This window comes from Schistocerca cancellata, chromosome 5 (assembly GCF_023864275.1).
Source record: "Schistocerca cancellata isolate TAMUIC-IGC-003103 chromosome 5, iqSchCanc2.1, whole genome shotgun sequence".
In the NCBI taxonomy this organism is placed as follows: domain Eukaryota; kingdom Metazoa; phylum Arthropoda; class Insecta; order Orthoptera; family Acrididae; genus Schistocerca; species Schistocerca cancellata.
The window spans coordinates 70,311,704-70,336,266 of record NC_064630.1 but is presented as its reverse complement, the minus strand read 5'-3'; the positions used below and the strand labels follow the sequence as shown (position 1 = coordinate 70,336,266).

Here is a 24,563-nt window from a genome sequence, read left to right as displayed (position 1 = left end):
GCTGAGCATGAAAACGATTTCCATTTCTGTGTTCTTAGTGCGTACACTATGTAATCGAAAATGGCTGAAAATGACTTACAAGTTCGTGGCACCTTCCATCGGTAATGCTGGAATTCAGTATGGTGTTGGCCCACTCTTAACCCTGATGACAGCTTCCACTCTCACAAGCATACCTTCAGTCAGGTGCCGGAAGGTTTCTTTGGGAATGGCAGCCCATTCTTCACGGAGTGTTGCACTAAGCAGAGGTATCGATGTCGGTCGGTGAGGTCTGGCACGAAGTTGGCGTTCCGAAGCATCCCAAAGGTATTCTATAGGATTGAGGTCAGGACTCTGTGCAGGTCAGTCCATTAGGGGATGTTATTGTCGTGTAATCACTCCGCCACAGGCCGTGCATTGCGAAGACTAGCTCGGGCATACGCCATACCCACAGCCTGCCATCGGATCGCCACATTGTGTACCGTGATTCGTCACTCCACACAACGTTTTTACACTATTCAATCATCCAATGTTTACGCTCCTTACACCAAGAGAGGCGTCGTTGGGCATTTACCGGCAAGATGTGTTGCTTATGAGCACCCGCTCGACCATGAAATCCAAGTTTTCTCACCTCCCGCCGAACTGCCATAGCATTTGCAGTGGATCCTGATGCAGTTTAGAATTCCTGTGTGATGGCCTGGATAGATGTCTGCCTATTACACATTACGACCCTCCAACCTTCGGCGGACTCTGTTAGTCAGCAGACGAGTTCGGCCTCTACGCTTTTGTGCTGTACGTGTCCCTTCACGTTTCCACTTCACTATCACATCGCAAACTGTGGACCTCGGGGCGTTTAGGAGCGTGGAAATCTCGCGTGCAGACGTATGACACAAGTGACACGCAATCACCTGACAACGTTAGAAGTCCGTGAGTTCCTCGGAGTGCCCCATTCTGCTCTCTCACGATGTCTATTGACTACTGAGGTCGCTGATATGGACCACCTGGCAGTAGGTGGCAGCGAAATTACACCTAATATGAAAAAGGTATGTTTTTGTGGGTGTTCAAAAATGGTTCAAATGGCTCTGAGCACTATGGGACTTAACATCTAAGGTCATCAGTCCCCTAGAACGTAGAACTACAAAAACCTAACTAACCTAAGGACATCACACACATCCATGACCTAGGCAGGATTCGAACCTGCGACCGTAGCGGTCACGCGGTTCCAGACTGACGCGCCTAGAACCGTTTAGGGGCTGTCCGGATACTTTTGATCACATAGTGTAGTTGCAAATCTTCCGTAGGAGACAAACTGTAATCACTGTACGACTGCTAAGACACCAAATACCGTACCACGCCGACTACTTTTAGCAAATAAAACAAATAAATCTCTACGCAGAATCGAACACTCGATCTCCTGCATGATAACCCAATCGCTACCCAGCGCTCAAACTGCATATCGCTAGTGTTCTATCCTGACAGATGTAGTTATCGTACAAGTGATTACAGTGTTGTCAGATTGGCAAGCTGTAACGTCCATTTACTGCCCAAACTACGCGCAAGAGCAAATTTTGTGAGAAACATGTTTGTATTGCCAGTATATGAGGAACCGCGCTATGAAGTTGAAGTGCGCGAATTTTTCTTCAACCTATGTACAGGATGTTTCCGTAAGAGCGTGCAAAAAATTAACAGGACATATAGGAAGCTCCACTGAACAATTTCAGGTAGGGAACTAGGGTCGGAGAAGCCAGCGTTACGAGATAATAAGAATAAAATCACATTATCGTGTACTTTTTCATGGACATTAGTTACGCTTAACTGCAGATACCATTTGTACTGTATCTTACAAAATGTGCTGAAACTGACGGCCATGAACATCAATGCAAGCATGACATCGGCGAACAATATTCTGACGCACCCTGACAAATATCTTTGGTGTGTTTCGAATCACATCACAGGCAGCTACAGTTCTGGTAATTCGTTGTTTCTTTATAGGAAATAAAAAATGCATATGTAAATAAACAGCACAGTATGTGTAAACTGGTACACATGTTAGTTGTAAATAAGCTGGAAAACAGAAAAACTAGACAAAGCAGTAGACACGTTTACCTCCTTAAGCTGGCTTCTCCGACTCCATGTTCCCTGCCTCAAACTGTTCGGTGGAGCATTCTTTATGTCCTGCTACATTTTCGCACTCTCTTACGGAAAAGTCCTGTATAGTATGCTTGTTGGCATGACTGCTTTGATAACTTGAGTGCAGATGCAAAACAGGAGCCGAGCCTCTGCTGGTAATACAGGGATCGCTGCGAGCAAGTAGTTGAATGGACAGTGAAAAACTGAGAATTTGGGTTCGATAGGAAGCAAGTCCGGATGGCTGGGTGGTCAAGGCAACCGTTCGCTTTAAGCGGGAGATCCGGGTTCGAGGTTGCGATCCATCAAAAAAAATTTCCTGTTTTGACCCTGGAATAATTTTATTGCACGTCTGCGAGTGGGGTTTGTCTCCTATTCGAGATTTTAGATTGTATTAGTCGTGTGCAGTTGAAGAGGCGTGAGCGGGATAAAGAGATTTAGAGTGCTGCTTCAGATCAGTCGCGCGGTATAAGGCGCCTTGCCACGGTTCCGCGCGGCTCCTCCCCCCCCCCCCTCCCTCACCCTAGGTTCGAGTCCTCCCCGGGGCATGGATGTGTGTGGTCCTTAGCGTAACTTAGCGTAAGTTAGTTTAAGTTAGACTAAGTAGTGTGTGTAACCCTAGGAACCGATGACCCCATGTGTGGTCCCATAGGAATTCACCACAAATATCCAAAAAGGTTTTCAGATCAGTATTCGCATCTTAAGACTGCAACAAGCATTGTGTAGTGCTGTTGCATGAAACTGTCAACAAGCTGCTTCATTTCATTCTATTTAAAATTGTTGTTGTTGTTATGGTCTTCAGTCCTGAGACTGGTTTGATGCAGCTCTCCATGCTACTCTATCCTGTGCAAGCTTCTTCATCTCCCAGTACCAACTGCAACCTAATTCGTTCTGAATCTGCTTAGTGTATTCATCTCTTGGTCTCCCTCTACGATTTTTACCCTCCACACTGCCCTCCAATACTAAATTGATGCCGGCCACGGTGGCCGAGCGGTTCTAGGCGCTTCAGTCCGGAACCGCGCGACTGCTACAGTCGCAGGTTCGAATCCTGCATCGGGCATGGATGTGTATGATGTCCTTAGGTTAGTTAGGTTTAAGTAGTTCTAAGTTCTAGGGGACGGACGACCTCAGTAGTTAAGTCCCATAGTGCTCAGAGCCATTTGAACCATTTGAATTTACTAAATTGGTGATCCCTTGATGGCTCAGAACATGTCCTGCCAACCAATCCCTTCTTCTAGTCAAGTTGTGCCACAAACGTCTCCCCAATCCTATTCAATACCTCCTCATTAGTTATGTGATCTACCCATCTAATCTTCAGCATTCTTCTGTAGCACCACATTTCGAAAGCTTCTATTCTCTTGTCCAAACTATTTATCGTCCATGTTTCACTTCCATTCACGGCTACACTCCATACAAATAATTTCAGAAACGACTTCCTGGCATTTAAACCTATACTCGATGTTAACAAATTCCTGTTCTTCAGAAGCTTAATTATATGCTGCCTGTGAGAGATCTCAAATCCCAAATTGCAAGCGATAAATAACTCGTGTTTCTGTTACTAGCTAGTAAGGGAAGTATGTCTCATTTTACGAAACCCGTTATTGAGAAAGTAATAATTATGCAAAAGCAAAAGCACGGGCTGGGGCGCTGTGGATCGATCCTCTCGACATGGGGAAGCGTGGACGGGAGGCTTAGAAAACAAAGCCAGCGTTGGGTTTGTAGTGATCTCGCTCTCCGCCTGATGGAGCAGACACTCGGCCGGCGCTTTAATCTGCTTTCAGCTCTCCCTGTCACCAGACACCAGCGGCACAGAGCGGACGCACCGCGTGCACAAAACAGTGCGGCCGAAACGCGTGTGCAGCGGGCGGGTATCCGGCCCCTGCGCAGCGCAAACAGGATTAGCGCCATCCCCCAACTGCTGGGCCGGTAGCCGGCGCACACATATATTGTTCTAGGCACCGCCATTACACGCCGCGGCCCGCGCCGCAGAGTGGGACTAAAACAGTGCAGGGGTCTGCCGCTCGTCGTCCGACATCGCTTTCTGCTTCGCGCAGAAATTGAACTCGTCCGTTATCCTCTGTGTCTGGCCTGGAACACTCCGCTCTTAACTGCCCTTTCAGTCGATGGATGACGCGGCAAAAGGACACCTCGCTAATGGATTCTGCCGTTAGTGTTTTCTTCCCTCTACTCGTCTTCATTTTACTAAAAGTTGATACTTTTGTTTGTTGAAACACAAGGTGGTCCAAAAAAAAAAAAGTTCCACAAATTGCTGGAAGGTAATACTGGTCAAAACTAGAACGAAAGTTCCGATAATTATATGTCCAGAAACTAATACTTGCTGATATAATGGCTGTTTTACTTGCGACGAGGTCGGCCGATGTAGCCGTGCGGTTCTAGGCGCTTCAGTCTGGAACCGCGCGACCGCTACGGGTGCTGGTTCGAATCCTGCCTCGGTTATGGGTGTGTGTGATGTCCTTAGGTTAGTTAGGTTTAAGTAGTTCTAAGTTCTAGGGGACTGATGATCTCAGATGTTCAGTCCCATAGTGCGCAGAGCCATTTGAACCATTTTTGAACTTGCGACGATTAATGCGTGTTACTTCGTGGTACATTCTTCTCATATACAAAGTGTACATGTTATTCGGCCAGCAGACCATGTCCAATTACAGTTCAGGTATTGGATGGCTGAAGATCCGCATTTCAGGGTCCACGTTTTATTTGCAGACGAGGAAGGATTTTCAAGAGGTGCGTAGTATATTACCACAACACGCAGGTGTGTACAGATGCTTATCTTCGAGCAATCATGAAGGTAAGGCCAATGCCTTTGAGTATCAATTTATAGGTAGGAATAGTCTTTGAAGACTCGTGGAACTACACACCTTGTCAAACAGATTAATAAGTGCTCGGTATTGACAGTTTTTGGGCGATGAATCATCAGCGTTAGTGAGGAACGTTACCCTTAAGGAAAGACAACGGCAATGCTTATTATACAACAGGGCACCATCCCATTTTCTACATCTCTTGTGTCTGTACCGCACCACAATCTCTACTGGATCATGGATTGGTCGTGGAGGTCCAGTAGCGTGGTCTTCTCGTTCACCTGACCTCAATCCATTGGCTTTTTGGCTATGTAGGTATTTAAAGGCATTGGTGTCTGTCGAACCTATCGACACTGTGCGAACGTTACAGGAGCATGCGACCAATATGAGGGACGTAATTCGATGTGTGTTTGAGAGAGTGCGTGATTTACTGTGAAGAAGGGCTGAATGATGTATCGGCATGCGTGATAGCCACGTGCAGCACCGCCTATAGTGCAGTAATGAGAGGATAGAGTGGCCTATATTTTAACTGGTATTGTTCCTGCGAACATATAATTACTGGAAAGTTTCTTCTAGTCTTGATCAATACTACCTCCTGCACGAATTTGTGACATTTTGAAAATATACGTATATAGATATTTAGGCTTGTAGCCTACAGGCCATACGGCCACATTTACGTATATTATGCTTAAATCATTCAGGATCTTGCGCGAATAATTTAGAGAGAAGCAGTCAGGATTTCTAACCTCGTGTCTAACAAATATTTATACACCTGGCGGAAATAACGTTGCTAACAGTGAATGTATTCATTAATCTTCTGCGATAATGTAGTAGTCTACAACGACTAGCTAACACTTTCGTCAGTATACGTTTTCTCTCTGGAAAGAAAGTTCTCCGAGGACACAGCCACATTCACAGAATTTATGCTTACTGAATTAAATGTAATTTTAGTCTTTATGAAGGTTCATACACATTTCACAACAAATTGGAACCTGATGCAACAACTGCCACCATATACACTCTAGGATAAATAAAAACGATGCACCACAAAGGAATTATCCGAACTGAACGGACACCGGTAAATGTGATTTAAATATACAGACAAATGAACGAGTACGATTTCAGAAGAATGGGATGATTTATTCAAGAGAAAGAACTTCACAAATTGAGCAAGTCAGTTGCGCTTTGGTCCACCTCATGCCTTATTCAAGCAGTTGTTCGGCTTATCACTGATTGACAGTGTTGTTGGATGTACTCCTGACGGATATCGTGCGAAGTTCTTTCCATTTTATGTATTAGACAGTCAAAATCCCGATCTAGTACCCTACCAATAATGCTACAAACGTCCCAAAAGTTCTCAAAGTGGGGAGAGGTCCTGAGACCTTGCTGGCCACGGTAGGGTTTGGCAAGCACGAAGGCAGGCAGCACAAACTCTCGCTGTGTGGGGGCAGGCATTATCTGGCTGAAATGTAATCCCGGGATTGCTTGCCATGAAGGGCAACAAAACGGAGAGTATAATATCGTAGACGTATCCCTGTGTTGTACGGGTGCCGCTGATGACAGTCGAAGTGAGGGAAAGAAATGGCACCCCCGCACGATTACTCCTGGCTTTCGGGCAGTTTGATGGGTGACGGTGAGGTTGGTATCCCACCGTTGTCTGGGGCGGCTCCGGCCACGTTTTCTGCCTAGAGTCTTATTGATTGGAGTAGAATTATCTTAAGGGAGTTAGAACGAAAAAAATTTTCATATTTTCGTATTTTTATCTCATTATTTGCTCACAGATCGAACGTGAGGAGAGGAGATAGTGTAATTGGTTAATACAAACCATAAAAAAATGCACGGAAGTATGTTTTTTAACACAAACCTACGTTTTTTTAAATGGAACCCCGTTAGTTTTGTTAGCAGATCTGAACATATAAACAAATACCTAATCAGTGCCGTTTGTTGCATTGTAAAATGTTAATTACATCCGGAGATATTGTAACCTAAATTTGACGCTTGAGTACCACTCCTCCGCTGTTCGATAGTGTGTATCGGAGAGCACCGAATTACGTAGGCATCCAAAGGGAACGGTGATGGACCTTAGGTACAGAAGAAACTGGAACAGCACATTACGTCCACATGCTAACACCTTTTTATTGGTCTTTTTCACTGACGCACATGTACATTACCATGAGGGGTGAGGTAAATGTACATACGTGGTTTCCGTTTTCAATTACGAAGTGGAAAAGAGTGTGTCCCGACATGACAGGCCAATAGATGTTCAATGTGGTGGTCATCATTTGCTGCACACAATTGCAATCTCTGGCGTAATCAATGTACCTCTATCTTATAGTTCATCGTTAGGCATTCAAATCCATATAAACATTCTGGTCGTACTATTGTGGTGTAGTGTTTTAGTTTTGTTTTTCTAGATATACAATTCTTGTTGTAAATATTTTTGTTCAAACCATTTGCTCTTTCCATTTAATTCTTACATCTATTTATTTTATTATTTTTTTTATCAAACTGAAGTACATGTACCCAGTGAACAAAATGGTCCTAAATGACGATCCAGACAGAACTTTTTTTTCTTTTTTTCCAAACAACACGGCATGAGTGTTCACCTCCCACACACGTATCTGCTTGCGATGCATTGATCTGGAGTGGCGGTCACGATACTGACCAACCTTACCGAGAAAAGTAAATTGAGCGTGCGCGTTGGTCAGGCCCAACGACCTTCTTGCTTAGAGAGAATCGTTACTAGAACAGGGTAAATCGCTGTTTATCTGGGCATATTTATTTTGTAAGTTAGTTAGAGCTACGATGCACCTGTTTACACGATTGTGTAGATTTAAGTAGCTTTTGAAATGATTATTGAGGTAGTCCAAGACCAACCGTATTTTACTGAATTTCGATGTGCTTCAGAAAGAAAGCTCACTATTAACTTCAGTCACTAAATTAACTTTCGATTTTCCGGTTTTATTAATTCTTTTGCTAAATTAAGTCAGGGTGTAGCGAAATTTATTACTTCTGACGAACTTTTAGTTTTCACACTACACGTGTCAACCTTCAGTTGCCACGATTCTAGTGCTAATTATATGTGTAATAATGTTTCTTTTTCAGTTACTATAGTAATTGTCCTTAGGACTGGCGACCGCAATTTCCCCCAAATCTCAAATACCTAATTACCGCTAGTTAATTGTTAACGTAACGGCTGCACATTTACTTTCTTTATTAACTTTACTCCTTTTCAAAATTAATTTCCACCAGTTTCATTAGCACTTTTCCTTTCATTTAGATGTAACCCTTTCCTCCCTCTTTACCGACAGATTAACTTCGGTGACGATTGCTTTTCCCAAATTTCCATTAGGTACACGCGGTTTAATTTTTCACTGTCATTAAGGTCGATAAGTGAGGAGGAGGTTACAGTCTCCAATTTCATGTTAATTAATAAAGAGACGAAAAGTTTTTAACAAGGTCATATATCGAGTTAGCCATTCGCCAGAGCTAGGCGGGGAGCCAGAGCAGCTGTTGGTACTTACACGTGTCCGGACAGAGGGAGTTGTCGAACCCGCAGACGGGGACGTCGAGCGGCGGCTCGGTGCGGCCCCCCGCCCAGTGGATGGACTTGCCCGGCACGTACTCCAACTGCCGGTTCGCTCCGATGTAGTAGGCCACCGTCTGCAACGGAGAAAACGGCGGTTATGGCAACTCGGAATCCAATTAAAATTACATCCATTCGAGAACCTCTTTCATGAAGCGATTTCCGTGGTTCTTTTGCATGTCGCACTGTTCCACTGGGCTTCCTTGCCTTACTCCCCTCCTTATTTTTGCTTTCGTCTTCACACCATTCACTTCTATCTCTGCTTCCTGTCTCTTATACACGTTCCAGATTAATCTTCTGTCCCTCGAATCAAGAAGGAAATAAATTTTGATTGGAGGGACAGAAGATTAATCTAGAACCTGTATAAAAGGTAGGAAGCAGAGATAGAAATGAATGGTGTGAAGAAGAAAGCAGAAATAAGGAGGGAAGTAAGGCAAGGGTGCCCATTGTCACCACATTTGTTCAACGTATTTATTGAAAAAACCACTGAAAAATTGAAAAGAATAACGAAAGCAATTAAAATTAACGTGGAACGAATACACTTTATCCGTTTTGCAGATGATACAGTAGTACTTGCTGACTCAGTAAAGGAAATTACCAAAATCCCATAGAATTTAATCTAAAAATAAATAAGAAGAAAGCAAAAACTATGGTAGTAGGGAATACGAAAGAAAATGCTAAAGTTAATATTAAACTAGACGATGATGTTCTAGAGCAGGTTGAGAACTTCTGTTATTTGGGAAGCACAATCACTGACGACAATGAATGTATCACAGATATAAAGAGAAGAATAGCCTTGGTAAAGCAAGATTTCCAAAATGAAAGGAATTTACTAACAGACAATCATATAAGGCTAGAAAGTAGGAAAAAGTTTGCCAAAACGTTTGTCTGGAGTGTCTTAACATACAGATGTGAAGCGTGGACTCTGGGAAAGGCAGGGAAAAAGAGACTGGAAGCAATGGAAATGTGGATATGGAGAAGAACGACGAAAACAAGCAGGGCAGATAGAAAAAGTAATGAACAGGTCTTAAGAGAAGTGAATGAGAACAGAACGCTGCTAAATTATATAGGAAGAAGAAAATAAAAAATGATAGGGCACATAATGAGACACAACCAGTTCCTAAAAAATGTTTTGAAGGAAAAGTTTTAGGGAAAAAACAAAGAGGCAGGCCAAGAGCAATGTATTTTAATAACATCAAAGAAGATATGTGCATAAAATCGTATGAAGAATTGAAGAGGATGACAATGGAGAGAGGGACATGGCTAAATCGACAACGCCTAGCCTTTAGTTTATGATGATGACTGTCGACTAAATGCAAGTATTACCCTTCTGCAATATCTACCATGAGATGTTATCCACCTTGTGGATTAAGTCGGCCCATACAACGTTATGCCCCCCCCCCCCCTCCTCCTACCCGCTCATAAAAGTTGGACTACCGGAACGGTGTTGTTCGATAATATTCCTCACCTTTCTCTACGTGAACACGTCCGGTGTTGTTCAAGGTGATAGTTTCTGTGCTCCAAGTGTTCTAGTACGGGGAGGCATGATGATGTGATGTCGTACTGACCTCCAGATGCAATTTTGTCATATGATGACATGATGGAGAGCGTGGCTGTTGTTTTAAGACAAATATTGATGGTGTTAGGACAGCAAAGAGCTACAAATTTACTTTCAGTTCCTTTATTCAAAGGGCACCGTTACCGGTTTCGAATCGTTGTGATTCATCCTCAGACGGTTTACACGCTTTCTTTATGACATGTTGTATGTTTTATACAGATTAATTTTCCTAAAATATAAATAATACATAATTATAAACACGCCACACACAGATGGTTGCGTTACAGATTTTCGTTGCATGTGACTTACGTGAAACGTCGGTTTGGAGTATTAGTTTCCATAACATTCGTCCAACAGATGTAATTGCATTCCCACTGCATTCTTATTGTTGCACACGTAAATTGTTCTCACTAAACATTTTAAATTTGTCACTGAGAAGATTTCTACCACGCAGCACATGTTTTGATTCATACAAACAGCTTGGTAACTTGAACAAATCAGCATTTGCAGTCCATATTGCTGAAGAGAACCATTCAGTGGGAAACACTGAGGACAACTAAAAAATTTTGCATCTAGCAAAAAAAGGAGCCACTATGAATATATTAGAAGAATCAGAAATACACACACACAAAAACTGCACCCCAGACTATATCCATAACGAACAAACAGAGTTAGCTAACACCCCTTTCCTGAAAAATTTCCAAAAATTACATTCCAGTCTCAAAAGCAAATAATATTAGCACGCCTATCTGCAGATCAAGTAGCAAATTTAAATGTTACTTTAATTCTCATGATGCTTAATGTAATTAAGTAATATATTATTTTACCTATACAGTTCTAAAAAAATAAAAAATAAAAAAAACTTTATAATTAATTTAAAAATATCAACTCAAAAATTCAACGTCTCTGTACTAGTGTAAAAGGCATTGCAGTTGCGTAAATGAATATAAGATCCTTTCCAAACATAGGACATCATCGTCATATGTTACGATATATCATAGCATCTGTGATACTCATATGTTTGTAAGCTCTTTGTATGTATCTCAAAACATGTGGTGCGTGGCAGAAATCTTCTCAGTGACAAATATAAAGTGTTTAGTGAGAACAATTTATGTGTGCAACAATAAGAATGCAGCGGGAATGCATTTACATCTGTTGGACGAATGTTATGGAAACTAACACTCCAAACCGACGTTTGACGAAGTCACATGCAACGAAAATCTGTAACGCAACCGTCTGTGTGTGGCGTGTTTATAATTATGTATTATTTATATTTTAGGAAAATTAATCCGTAAAAAACATACAAAATGTCATAAAGAAAGAGTGTAAACCGCATGAGGATGAATCACACCGATTCGAAACCAGTAACGGTGGCCTTTGAATAAAGGAACTGAAAGTAAATTTGTGGCTGGTTGCTGTCCTAACACCATCAACATTGACCTCCAGATATTTGAACGTGATGTTCTCGCAGGTGAACGTTATGGTGACACTGTACCCCTTCCCCATATGCAAGTTTTCAGGGATACATTCGCCCCTGACTTCATTTTTACGGATGTCAATGCGTGATAGCATCAGGCAACGCACGTGGCGGAGCTCTTGGAACGAGAGGGTGTTCGGCGATTGGGCTGACCTGCCCGTTCCCCCGACGTTAATGCCATCGATCGCGTGTGGGGTGCGTTTAGGCAGACGTGTTACAGCAAGTCTACATGAACCAACGACCATCCATCAGTCGTCAACCGCACTTGTGAAGGAATGGAACACCCTGCTACAGCATCTCCTTACCAAACCTACCGCCATCATGGGAGCACGGCGTAGAGCACGCACTGCCGGCCTTGGTGATCCCACACACCCTATTAACAACTATGTCAGGTCTTCTGTAATATCCAGATCACCAACAAGAATCGCGGTGACTCACTGTAATTACTAGCTTTGAATAATAGTGTCATTTGTATCTGTGTCACAGTTTCCATCTGTACTTTATTGTATCAGTTCTTTCTAGGTATGATCCAAGTTTCATCGAGAACGAGCTACATTTCTCGACAGTGACACAGCTACATCTAGATCCACTTCAACACTCCGTAAGCCACGTGACTGTGTATGGCGGAGGCTGCTTCTGGCAGCACTAACTGATGCCCCCTACCCCGTTACACTGGCGAATGGAGGGTGGGAAGAATGACTGTCGGTAGGCCTCTGTATTAGCTCTAATTTATAAAATTTTTTCATCGTGGTCAAAAAATGGTTCAAATGGCTCTGAGCACTATGGGACTTAACGTCTATGGTCATCAGTCCCCTAGAACTTAGAACTACTTAAACCGAACTAACCTAAGGACATCACACACATCCATGCCCGAGGCAGGATTCGAACCTGCGACCGTAGCAGTCGCGCGGTTCCGGACTGAGCGCCTAGAACCGCTAGACCTCATCGTGGTCATTTCGCGAGATGTATGTGGGAGTTGGATTTCGGAAACAGCGATCGTGTGAGACCCAACTCGATTTATTTGTTCATGAGACCCAGAATATATTAGATACAGGCTCCCAGGTAGATGCCATTTTCCTTGACTTCCGGAAGGTGTTCGATACAGTTCCGCACTGTCGCTTGATAAACAAAGTAGGAGCCTACGGAATATCACACCAGCTGTGTGGCTGGATTGAAGGGTTTTTAGCAAACAGAACACAGCATGTTGTTCTCAATGGAGAGACGTCTACAGACGTTAAAGTAACTACTGGCGTGCCACAGGGACCATTGCTTTTCACAATATATGTATAAATGATCTAGTAGATAGTGTTGGAAGTCCCATGCGGCTTTTCGCGGATGATGCTGTAGTATACAGAGAAGTTGCAGCATTAGAAAATTGCAGCGAAATGCAGGAAGATCTCCAGCGGATAGGTACTTGGTGCAGGGAGTGGCAACTGACCCTTAACATAAACAAATGTAATGTATTGCGAATACATAGAAAGATGGATCCTTTATTCTATGATTATACGACAGCGGAACAAACACAGGTAGCAGTTACTTCTGTAAAATATCTGGGAGTATACGTACGGAACGATTTGAAGTGGAATGATCATATAAAATTAATTGTTGGTAAGGCGGGTGCCAGGTTGAGATTCATTGGGAGAGTCCTTAGAAAATGTAGCCCATCAACAAAGGAGGTAGCTTACAAAACGCTCGTTCGACATATACTTGAGTATTGCTCATCAGTGTGGGATCTGTACCAGGTCGGGTTGACAGAGGAGATAGAGAAGATCCAAAGAAGAGCGGCGCGTTTCGTCACAGGGTTATTTGGTAAGCGTGATAGCGTTACGGAGATGTTTAGCAAAATCAAATGGCAGACTCTGCAAGAGAGGCGCTCTGCTTCGCGGTGTAGCTTGCTGTCCAGGTTTCGAGAGGGTGCGTTTCCGGATGATGTATAAAATATATTGCTTCCCCCTACTTGTACCTCCCTAGGAGATCATGAATGTAAAATTAGAGAGATTCGAGATCGCACGGAGGCTTTCAGGCAGTCGTTCTTCCCGCGAACCATACGCGACTGGAACAGGAAAGGGAGGTTATGACAGTGGCACGTAAAGTGCCCTCCGCCACACTGTTGGGTGGCTTGCGGAGTACAAATGTAGATGTAGATATAGGTGTAGAAAGTAATATGTTTTCCGACTCTTCATGGAAAGCAGTCTCTCGAAATTTCAGTAGAAAACCTCTCCGTGGTGCACAACCTCTCTCGCGTAACGTCTGCCACTGGGCTTTGTTTAGCATTTCGGTAACTCTGTCGCTCTTAGGTACATCTTCTCTCTCTTTTCTGATAGTCCTACCTCTCAAGGTTCCAGTTTGATGAGCAGTTACTCGAGAATCGGTCGAACAAGCACCTTGTAAGACACTTCTTTCGTTGATGAGTTACGTTTCCTTTCGATTCTTCCTATGAATTTCAATCTGTCGTCTACTTTTCCTACTGTTTGTTTCATGTGGCTATTCCACCTAAGGTCACCCTGGATAGTTTCTCCTAGATATTTTACGGTCTATACTGATTAAAGCAATCTGTCTTCGAGACTTGGACTATGGCTAGAAGACAAGAGAGTAGGATAAATCCAGTGAAATGAAGTTCCTGGGAAATATGCTAGGAAAGACGAGGAGAACAGAGCGAAAAATGAAGATGTCAGGAAGGAAATTGTAGTGGAGAAGTTGCTGAGAAAATTGAAAAGAATAGATTAAAATGGTTTGGGCATATGAAGAGGATGGGAGAGGGAAGAATACCAGGAAGAATGAAGGAGTTGAAGACAGAGGGCAAGAGGCCAAGAGGAAGACCGAGAACAAGATGGATTGATACAATAGAGATGAGTTTAAGAAGGAGAAACCTGCTATGGAACCAAATTGTGGAAGAAGAATGGCAGAAAGACCGAGTAAAATGGAGAAGTACCATTGATACCCCAACCCGACCAGATGTTGGATAGAGGCGAAACGAAGATCATACGAAGTTCAGTAGTACAAATCTTTTCTCATGTATGCGCAATATATTTCATTTATTTACCTTCTGTATCAACAGCCAGAGCCTGCACCATTCACCGGTCATTTTGCAAATCGCTACTGGCTTCTGGCGTTGGTACTTTCTTTTAGACGACCACATCATCTGCAGACAGTCTTAAAGAGCTTCCGGCGCTCTCTAGTAGACCATTTGTGAATAGTAGTGGCCCTGTCACACTTTCTTTGGGTACTCCGGTAACTATCTGTACCTTTGTAGATATTGTATCGTTAAGAGCGACATTTTGAGTTCTGTCTGCAACGATGTTCTGAATCCAGTCGAAAAGCTGATCTGATACACGGTAATCTCATTTCACTAAACGGCAGTGCGGAACGGTTTCAAATGCCTTCCTGGAGTCACGAAACACGGCTTCATCTAGTGCGCCGTTGTCTGCTGCGCTATGGATCTCATGGAAGAACAGAGTGAGCTGAGCTACGCAGGATCTCTGTTTGCGTAATCCATGTTGATTTTTATGGAGGAGATTTTTCTTCTCGAAGAACGTCACAATTCTTGATCATAAAAACGTGTTCCATAATTCTACAACAGACTGACGTCAACGCTATGGCCTATAATTATGTGCATCCGCCCGAAGACCCTTCTGGAAAATGGGAATGATCTGCGCTTTTTTTTCCAGTTGTTAGGTTTCCTTCGTTGCTAACTACGACGAGCTGCGTCTAGAAAAGGTACTTAGTTCTTTAGCACAATATTTGTAAAATCGTGCAGGTATCTCATCTGGTCCTCATGCCTTTCCACTATTAAGCGACTGATCCTTCTTTGCTATTCAGTGATTGCAAATCTCCATATCTGCCATTTCTAAATTCGTATGATAAGTGAAAGGAGGAACTGCATTACGATTTTGCACGGTGAAATTGCTGTGTTGGCAGAAGAGCCAACACCGTGTTGCTAGAGGAAGCCGAAATGCACGCGTTAAAGCTCACGCAGACTGGCGTGAGGTCTGGAACAGTTAAGGGGATTTATAGTAGCAAATAAAGTACTTAGTTGATGTAATACTTAACTTTAATCCATAATTGGAGAACATCGCTCTTGTTGATACATGATTTATAATCTCAATATAAACTGGTAATGGCGCCTTGCTAGGTCGTTGCAAAGGACGTAGCTGAAGGCTATGCTAACTATCGTCTCGGCAAATGAGAGCGTATTTGTCAGTGTAGCTTCGCTAGCAAAGTCTGCTGTACAACTGGGGCGAATGCTAGGAAGTATCTCTACACCTGCCGTGTGGCGGCGCTCGGTCTGCAATCACTGACAGTGGCGACACGCGAGTCCGACGTATACTAGCGGACCGCAGCTGATTTAAAGGCTACCACCTAGCAAATGTGGTGTCTGGCGGTGACACCACAGAAATAATCTCGGAAGACCTAAAGTTACTATGGCCATAGGTTTTGCACACCAGAGTAGTTCAACACAATGCGAGCAGCTTGGTCTGTTATTTTTCAGCACAAGCACACACAAAAGCAATGCACTTCGGCGCAACGAAAGAGGAGAAGCACCTAAGAGTTCATCAACGTGAAGTACACTGCATTCCATAGTCCTTACAGATTTGTTCCCTACTTCGTTAATTTTTTATCACAGTTTATCAATCTACCTATCGTACGCTACGTACAACTGCTTCTAAGCGTAAGTCTTGGTACTACTATATCTGGGTCATGCTCGTGTGGGTGTCACGGGGAAGTCTGGCTCGGACTCCGCCTTCGCTGCCTCCTCGCACAACATGGGCCAAAGTCAGATTACGCCGTGTGCGCCGGAGCTGCCACGCCATTAGGTATAAGCCGACGTGAAAAGAGAAGTCCTATCAGATGGAGCTAAGCAGCTGTCGGCCCGCCAGTAAGTCGCTGGAGCTGACAGAATCTGGAGGGAAGGCCAAGCGAGTTTCCTCTGCTCGAGCTCTGGATCCTGATGATTAATTTCGTAAACTGCGGAAGAAACCATAGCGTTCCAGAAATAGCGTGAGCTAAGTCAAATCAGGTCTAGTATCCTGAAACATTGCAAGTCTTATCAATAAATCAATAATAGATATTTTCGTCACTGTATATATAATCTTCATAGGTGTATCAAGCCTAGCCACACCCTACTCAGCTGAAGGGCTGCATACGTTTTACAGTCACAGTTTTGTCTCCAAAAATGAGGGATTTTTTGTAGAATTTCAGAACTGCATGACAGTAAAACGACCAAGAGAGATTGTAAGATTACATGCACTCTGAAATTGTTCAGAACTACATTTCTGCATGACCACTGAAATGTTAGTTGTTTTCTTTGTGTGAGACAATTTATTTTTTCTTCTTGTCTGCAGTACATAAATGAGAAATTTTAATAATATGTAGCACAACGGCAAATGACAGAGATAACTGGCTTCAGGTAAGTATCTTCTTATCTTCATCTTCACAACTCTTGAGCGTTTATGAATTCTGGCAAATTTGTCTTCAAGCAGCAGTGCTCAACAGGACGTCACAGCCACTGGCTTTAAGGATACTTCAAAACCGTCACAACAGAACAGATTTAAAGAATGTAAAAAGTGTATAGGCTACAGATGAAAAAAATTATTGACTGTTACAAAATAAAAGAGAATAACTTATAACAACATGTGGTGAGGCTAAAATCCTTATCTCTACACATGCCGTTCACTGATATTAACCTTCACACTACCAAAAGAAAGGAAAACGGAGGAGGCAAATCAATTTTCATGTTTAAAGTCCTCTCCCGCTTGGTAGAACACATTATTGAAAGCGCGTTGACGCTGATAATTTTCATACACTGCTCACACATCAGTATCTCTTTAAAATCTATATTGTTAATATAAGTCAACAACAATTAACGAATTTTGATTTTTTACATTTTTTAGGGTGGGCGTAAAGCACCTTGGTGAAACTAATTGTGGAAAATGGCTTGGTATTGCTGGGGTTAATGTGACCAACATTATGTTCGACGTCAATGTGGTTCAAATGGTTCAAATGGCTCTCAGCACTATGGGACTTAACTTCTGTGGTCATCAGTCCCCTAGAACTTAGAACTACTTAAACCTAACTAACCTAAGGACATCACACACATCCATGCCCGAGGCAGGATTCGAACCTGCGACCGTAGCAGTCCCGCGGTTCCGGACTGAGCGCCTAGAACCGCTAGACCACCGCGGCCGGCGACGTCAATGTGCAATAAATACTCACAGACTGCCGTGGCAGCACTAGCAGTGGAACGTTTATACAGCTTGTCGAGGGAGAGGGGGAACTGAAACGGATTGATTTTCTGACGTCATGGTCACTGGATTTTGGCTGAAGCGTAGAAGCATTTCCTAAACGGCTAAGTCTGCAAACTGTTCACGTGCCGCCCAGGGTTAAAGTATACCGAGCATGACAAAATGGTGCTATCCAAAACTGGCGTTGAGGTACCTATGGGGCACCACTGGCCATAGATGATAGGGTGAACGACGGTTCTGCAGAGACGGATAGGGGCGAATATGTGTGCAACTGTTGAGCAACTTATCGTCCAGATGAACCAATGGGCTACTTACAGCGCCCTATCAACGACCGTTCGGCTAACTTTGCTGCGTATGAGCCTCCGCAGCATGTGCCTGGTCCATGCGTCCATGCTGACTGTTGGTCATCCGCAATGAAGGCTGGAATTTGGACGACAATAGCGCAACTGGATGTCCGCTGAGTGGCGACTGGTTATGCCCCATCGGGCAAATTGGCTTTGGAATGTATGGCCCTGTAATTTTCATCAGAAGGGTCCAGGCCGGAAAAGGGAGCGTTACGGTCTGGGAAATGTTTTCATAACATACTCTGGGTTATCTCGTCATTTACGAAGACACACTGGGTTAACAGAAGTATGTACCTATACTTGGGGATCATGTTCACCTCTACAAGCAGTTTGGTTTCACTCGGCATGATTCCATCTACCAGGGGGACAACACAACGTGTCACACTGTAAACTTCCCCGATGTTGATCCAATAGAGAATCCGTGGGACCACTTCGATCGGGCTGCTCGCGTTATGGATACCCAACAGAGAAACATGGCGCAACTGGCCATGGCAACAGAGTCGGCATGACTCCACATCCCAGTCGGTACCTTCCAGAACCTCACTGACTCTTTTACTTGGGGTCTGTGCTGCAAAAGGTGATTATTCAGGCTTTTCATAGCAGGTCAGATTAATGTGAATGGACCGTGTGCTATAGTAATGGATGTATCACTGTATGAATGTACGTTCAACATCGACTCCAAAACTACTGAAGTATTTCAACGAAACTTGGTACAAATATCAATTTCTGTTTGGAAAGAAACACCCTCGCGGTAAGAACATCTATTAGGGATGGGAATAAATAAAGTGTAACATTGATGAGGAATAGCTGGAACAATTTCAGCAGTATTCGTTAGGTACGTGATTTATTAATTCTATCAAATTACTGTAGGAATAAGGTTCACCATTAAGTGTGAGCTTCTGTACAAGAAGGGGTGACTTAAAACTGTTGAAAACGGCATCCTTGTATTTGTTTTCTCTATTTGGTTGACTTAGAACACTTCTAAAAGTACGAAGTGCCATATATCTCTTAGTTGTGCTGTTCATTGTATCAACCAGATACAGAAAGTGATTCGTGCAGCGAGCCGATAATTTTTTCAACATGTTTCTGGACCTGAGATCAAGCCACATAGGTGAATACCACAAATAAATTTAACATGGAGTAACACAGCAGAAAATCTGTCATATATGTGTGCCACTTACGCGTATGATGAGACTCTTCTCTTAAGCCCATGGATGGATTTCAGGATTGGTACACATATTTCTTACTATCTGGAAAGAAATATTGTTGGTGTAGAAACCATCCTCCTCCGATTGGGATGGCGGTGATTATTGGGTGATGCACAGAGGAAAGGGCAGAAGAAGATGGGCAGAGAGAGAGGGGGGAGGTGGAGAGACAGAGGGGGGAGGGGGAGATGGGCTGAGAGGGGGGAGGGGGAGATGGGCAGAGAGAGGGGGAGGATGTGGTGGGCAGAGAGCGAGGAGAGGAGGAATTCAAAACACAGAGGGGAGGAGGGGGGGGGAGAAGGAGATGTGTGCAGCATATGTGACGCACTAGTACGCCGTTGACGGCGCAGATAAAAACTAGTGTCTTTGTAAACTAGAACTGAAACCTTCTGAAACCGTAGTGTAACACTTTTTATAGCTATAAGAGTGTAGAAGAATACACGAGACGCTGCCAGAAAAGCTAATGAAGAAAGTTTTACAGTTCCCCGTAGTACAATAGAAGTTTCAAATTACAAACAATTGTCAAGTGTTATCTATTATGAAGCCTTGTACGATCTTATCTCAGATCAGTACGTCGATTAATATGTATTTCTGTCGAAAATCTGTCATTAATTTAACACAACATGATTCGGGACTTTTTTAGCCCATCATCAAGTTTCTTAAAGAAGGCAAACACGTGACATTATCTCTTACTACGAAACGTACTAACACACGCGAAGCGTTCAGCAAGTAATGCAACATACACTCATCCTCATAAATTAAGGATAATGCTGATACATGGTGAAACAACGCTATGGTGGGCGGTTTGCGGGTTTAAAGCACCTCGGGGTATGACCATGCGGTGCATTTGACCTGCAGTCGTCACACGGTGGCGCTGGCAGCAGTCCACATATGCAGAGGTGTGTTGGTGCATGTCAGAGTACGGTGCAGCGAGTAAGTGTGCAGACGTTTTCAGACGTGCTAATGATGACTGTGTGTTGAAAGTGGCTCAAAGAACACGTATTGATGGTGTTATGAGGAGCAGAATACTAGGGCGACTGGAGGCAGGTCAAACACAGCAGGTCGTAGCACGGGCCCTCTGTGTGCCAAAAAGTGTGATCTCAAGATTACGTCAACGATTCCAGCAGACAGGAAACTTGTCCAGGTGCTACAGTACGGGACGTCCACAGTGTACAACGCCACAAGAAGACCGATATCCGACCATCAGTGCCCGCAGACGGCCACGGAGTACTGCAGGTAGTCTTGCTCGGGACCTTACTGCAGCCACTGGAACAGTTGTCTCCAGAGACACAGTCTACAGACGACTGAACAGACAAGGTTTATTCGCCCAGAGACTTGCAAGCTGCATTCCACTGACCCCTCGTCACAGGAGAGCCCGTAAAGCCTGGTGTCAAGAACACAGTATATGGTCACTGGAACAGTGGTCCCAGGTTATGTTCACGGACAGGTATAGTCTGAACAGTGATTCTCGCCGGGTTTTCATCTGGCATGAACCAGGAACCAGATATGAACCCCTTAATGTCCTTGTCAGGGACCTGTATGGAGGTCGTGGTTTGATGGTGTAGGGTGGGGTTACGATTGGTGCACTTACACCCCTGCATTAGAGCCCTGCATGACCGAGTAAGCGAGCACAAAATACGAGATGGGGCGAGCACACCCTAACTGGATAGGCTGCCCGCAGTAGTTCTAGTGACCGAGCATAGAAGCCGTGACCGAATACGTAGCACACAACTTCAAACACATTACACGTGTCATTATCCGTGTGAGACTGCAGCCAGTACGGGCTTCTCATTTGTGGTCTCTCTCTCTCTCTCTCTCTCTCTCTCTCTGCAATCATGCAGTGCGAGGTAACCATTGCAGTAAGACGTAAGATTGAAATCAATGTTTACATATTGAAGAGACGGGAAGGTCTAAAAAGCCAAGTACGGAGCATATTTTTGGTGGTTGTAGACGAAAACAGTGCGTCTACTGGATACGTATCTTGCATAAACTGCTCCACATTATTGTGTTTCCAATCGGGAACCACTCTTTTAAAGAAACACGGTTGCAAGAAACCTCACAAAGATACAGCTCCTTCAGGAATACCGGCAGTAATAAAAAATAGTATTACAGCAAAGTGTGTTGCAATGTGTGCTAAAGATATGAGACCTTTTAATGAAGTTTTGCGGTGAAGGTTTCAGAGAACTAGGCCAATAATTAATACATCTAGGTGCGCATTATGGAAAAGTTAACGTGGCATATGTCATGCCACATCCCTCTACTATAAGCAGACATGTCAAAGAACAAGCTGATGCAATACGAAACAGTATAATGCCTTCTGTTATTGCGGAAGTTATTAATAAAACATGTGCTGCGACAGTTGAGATGTGGACTGATTCGCATAATCAGGTGCACTATTTGACGCTTACATCTCATTACATTAACACAGACTGGTCTCTTGTGATCATCGTTTTATTTACAACAAAATTCCCGGACGTTAGGAAGACGGGAGTAAATATTAAAAAAGAAAGTGCTCTATGAATTTAGCTGTGTAACGTACCCGTTCTTGGAAACGTTACTTTTGTATTAAAAGAAAGAGAGAGAGAGAGAGACAGAAATAAAGAGAGAGAGAGAGAGAGAGAGAGAGAGAGAGAGAGAGAGAGAGAGAGAGGTGTTGGATTTGTACAGTGCAGTGCAGCGAGCCGGGGCGAGGCGAGGTGCGACGTCAGCGGTGACCGGTCATGCTCGGTTATCCGCGTGTCCGGAATCCGGACATCAGACATGGGGCGAGTACGTGACCGAACCGAGTGGTGTGGGGCCGGACACGAGCGGCTCGGTCCCCCCGTCAACAGGCGAGCCGTGACCGGTCAAACATGGAGCGTTGCAGCACTCTACCCTGCATGTCTTTGACGGAGGAACTGTAACAGGTCAGGGGTATCGGGACGTCATTTTGCACCAGAATGTCCGCCTTTTCAGGGGTACAGTGGGTGCCACCATCCTCCTGATTCATGATAACGCATGGCTCCACCGAGCTCCCATCGTGGAGGAGTACCTTGAAACGGAAGATATCAGACGAATGGAGTGGTCTGCCTGTTCTCCAGACCTAAACCCCATCGAACACGTCTGGGATGCTCTCGGTCGACGTATCGCTGCACGTCTGCAAACCCCTACGACACTTCAGGTGCTCCGACAGGCACTGGTGTAAGAATGGGAGGCTATACCCCAACAGTAGCTAGACCACCTTATCCTGAGTATGTCAATGCGTTGTGCGGCCTGTGTTCGTGTGCATGGTGATCATATCCCATATTGATGTCGGGGTACATGCGCAGGAAACAGTGGCGCTTTGTAGCACATGTGTTTCGTGACGGTTTTCTCAACTTATCACCAATACCATGGACTTACAGATCTGTGTCGTGTGTGTTCCCTATGTGCCTATGCTATTAGTGCCAGTTCTGCCACATTCTGCAGTTATCTTCAATGTATGGGCATGAGTATATTTCTTTCTGAAAACAGGTTGGTTTTATTCAGGATTCCAATACACCATATTATCACTACTATTTTGGCTAGAAAACACTATTTTTCAACATAACCTCCGTTCGATGCGACGGCCTTATGCCACCTTACTGGAAGGGTCTGTGTGCCCGTATGGTACCACTCTAATGGTCGACGTCCGAGCCAAACGCCGTGCTGTATCAACAACCTCTATCCACGGACTCCTTCGTGCGGAGTGCATCCTTCATTGGGTCAAACGGATGGAAGTATAAAGATGTGAGATCCGGGCTGCAGAGTGGATGAGGAAGAACAGTCCCAATTAAGTTTTCTGGTCTCTTCTCTGGTGCGCAGTCTTGTCTGAAGCCTTGCGATGTCATGGAGAAGGAGAAATTCGTTTGGATTTCTGAGGTGTCGACACACAGATGTTGTTCCTTTAGTTTTCTGTGGGCCTGCCGGCTCACGGGAATTCGGACAGGTTTGCGTAACTTTGTTTGCAATGATGACAACCGCCTCGCCCAACGACTCACCGTGCTTTTACTCACTGCAAGCTCTCCGTAGGCATTCTGCTAGCGCCTATAAATACCTGCGATGCTCTGACATCCCGACCAAAGAAACCCAATGACAGCGCTCTGCTTGGAATGCACCTTTGTTAAAGGCACCAATTTGATGGCTACGTTAAGTGCCGCCACGTATCGGAATTTCATGAAGCTACAGAGGCCGAAGTAGGAACATTCCACGATGTTCCGCAATCAATGCAGCAGTCTTTCAACTGAAACTGCCCTAGGAAAAAAGTGTAGCATTACTCATTGAACCGGTCGGTGTGGCCGAGCGCTTCTAGCAGATTCAGTCTGGAACCACACGACCGCTACAGTCGCAGGTTCGAATCCTGCCTCGGGCATGAATGTGTGTGATGTCGTTAAGTTAGCTAGGTTTAAGTAGTTCTAAGTCTAAGGGACTGATGACCTCAGATGTTAGGTCCCATAGTGCTCAGAGCCATTTGAACCATTACTCATTGAACGCTTCTCTTATGTGTAATGTAATTCTGTCTGTATTACCCTGTGTTACGTAACTTGAAGTTAATATGCCCTCTGGCACAGTCAAAATAAGAAACAAGCAGAAAATACGCATTGTCAAACAAATACGACTCTTCCTTGACCTACTTTTATCTCTGAGTTTAATTTAGGGCCCCACTAGTGTCTTTGAAAATCTGTAATACACAATTTTCGGGAATAATTATCCATGTCTTTCAACGAAAGTGAGGAAATACGTAGTTATTTTATTCCTATTATTATTATGTACCATTTCCTGTATGGTACTTCTACTGAATTACGAACGTTTGGTTTAGTAGGAACTGAGTGATTCCCTTTGCAAATAGCCTCGACTCTGGTAATCTAAGCGTTTCTTTGTACTGTTGTTCTTACCTAAATGAGTGTATACAACAATATTATGAAAAGGAAAGTTGCTACTCCCATATAGCCGAGATGCTGAGCCGCAGAGAGGCACAACATGAAAACTGTCACAAAATAAGCTTTCGGCCAACAAAGCCTTTGTCAAAAATAGACGACACACACACACACACACACACACACACACACACGCACGCAAACGCAACTCACACACACATGACCACAGTCTCTGGCAGCTGTAGCCAGACTCATACAATTCATGGTGCATACAACCATTTCTATTATAAGAAATTATTATTACGGTAGCAGTTGCTATCACTGTTAAGCAGGTGTTAAAATCGAACAGTTGCGGATC

General features: G+C 43.9%; 1 protein-coding gene across 1 annotated transcript in view; it reads right to left on the bottom strand.

The window, feature by feature from the left end:
• LOC126187866 (atrial natriuretic peptide receptor 1-like) overlaps positions 1-24,563 on the bottom strand; it is a 1,317,386-nt gene that overhangs the window by 552,514 nt on the left and 740,309 nt on the right. The window contains exon 6 of the mRNA XM_049929189.1: positions 8,444-8,582. Coding sequence (XP_049785146.1) covers positions 8,444-8,582 — 139 coding nt within the window. The remainder of the gene's footprint in view (positions 1-8,443; positions 8,583-24,563) is intronic.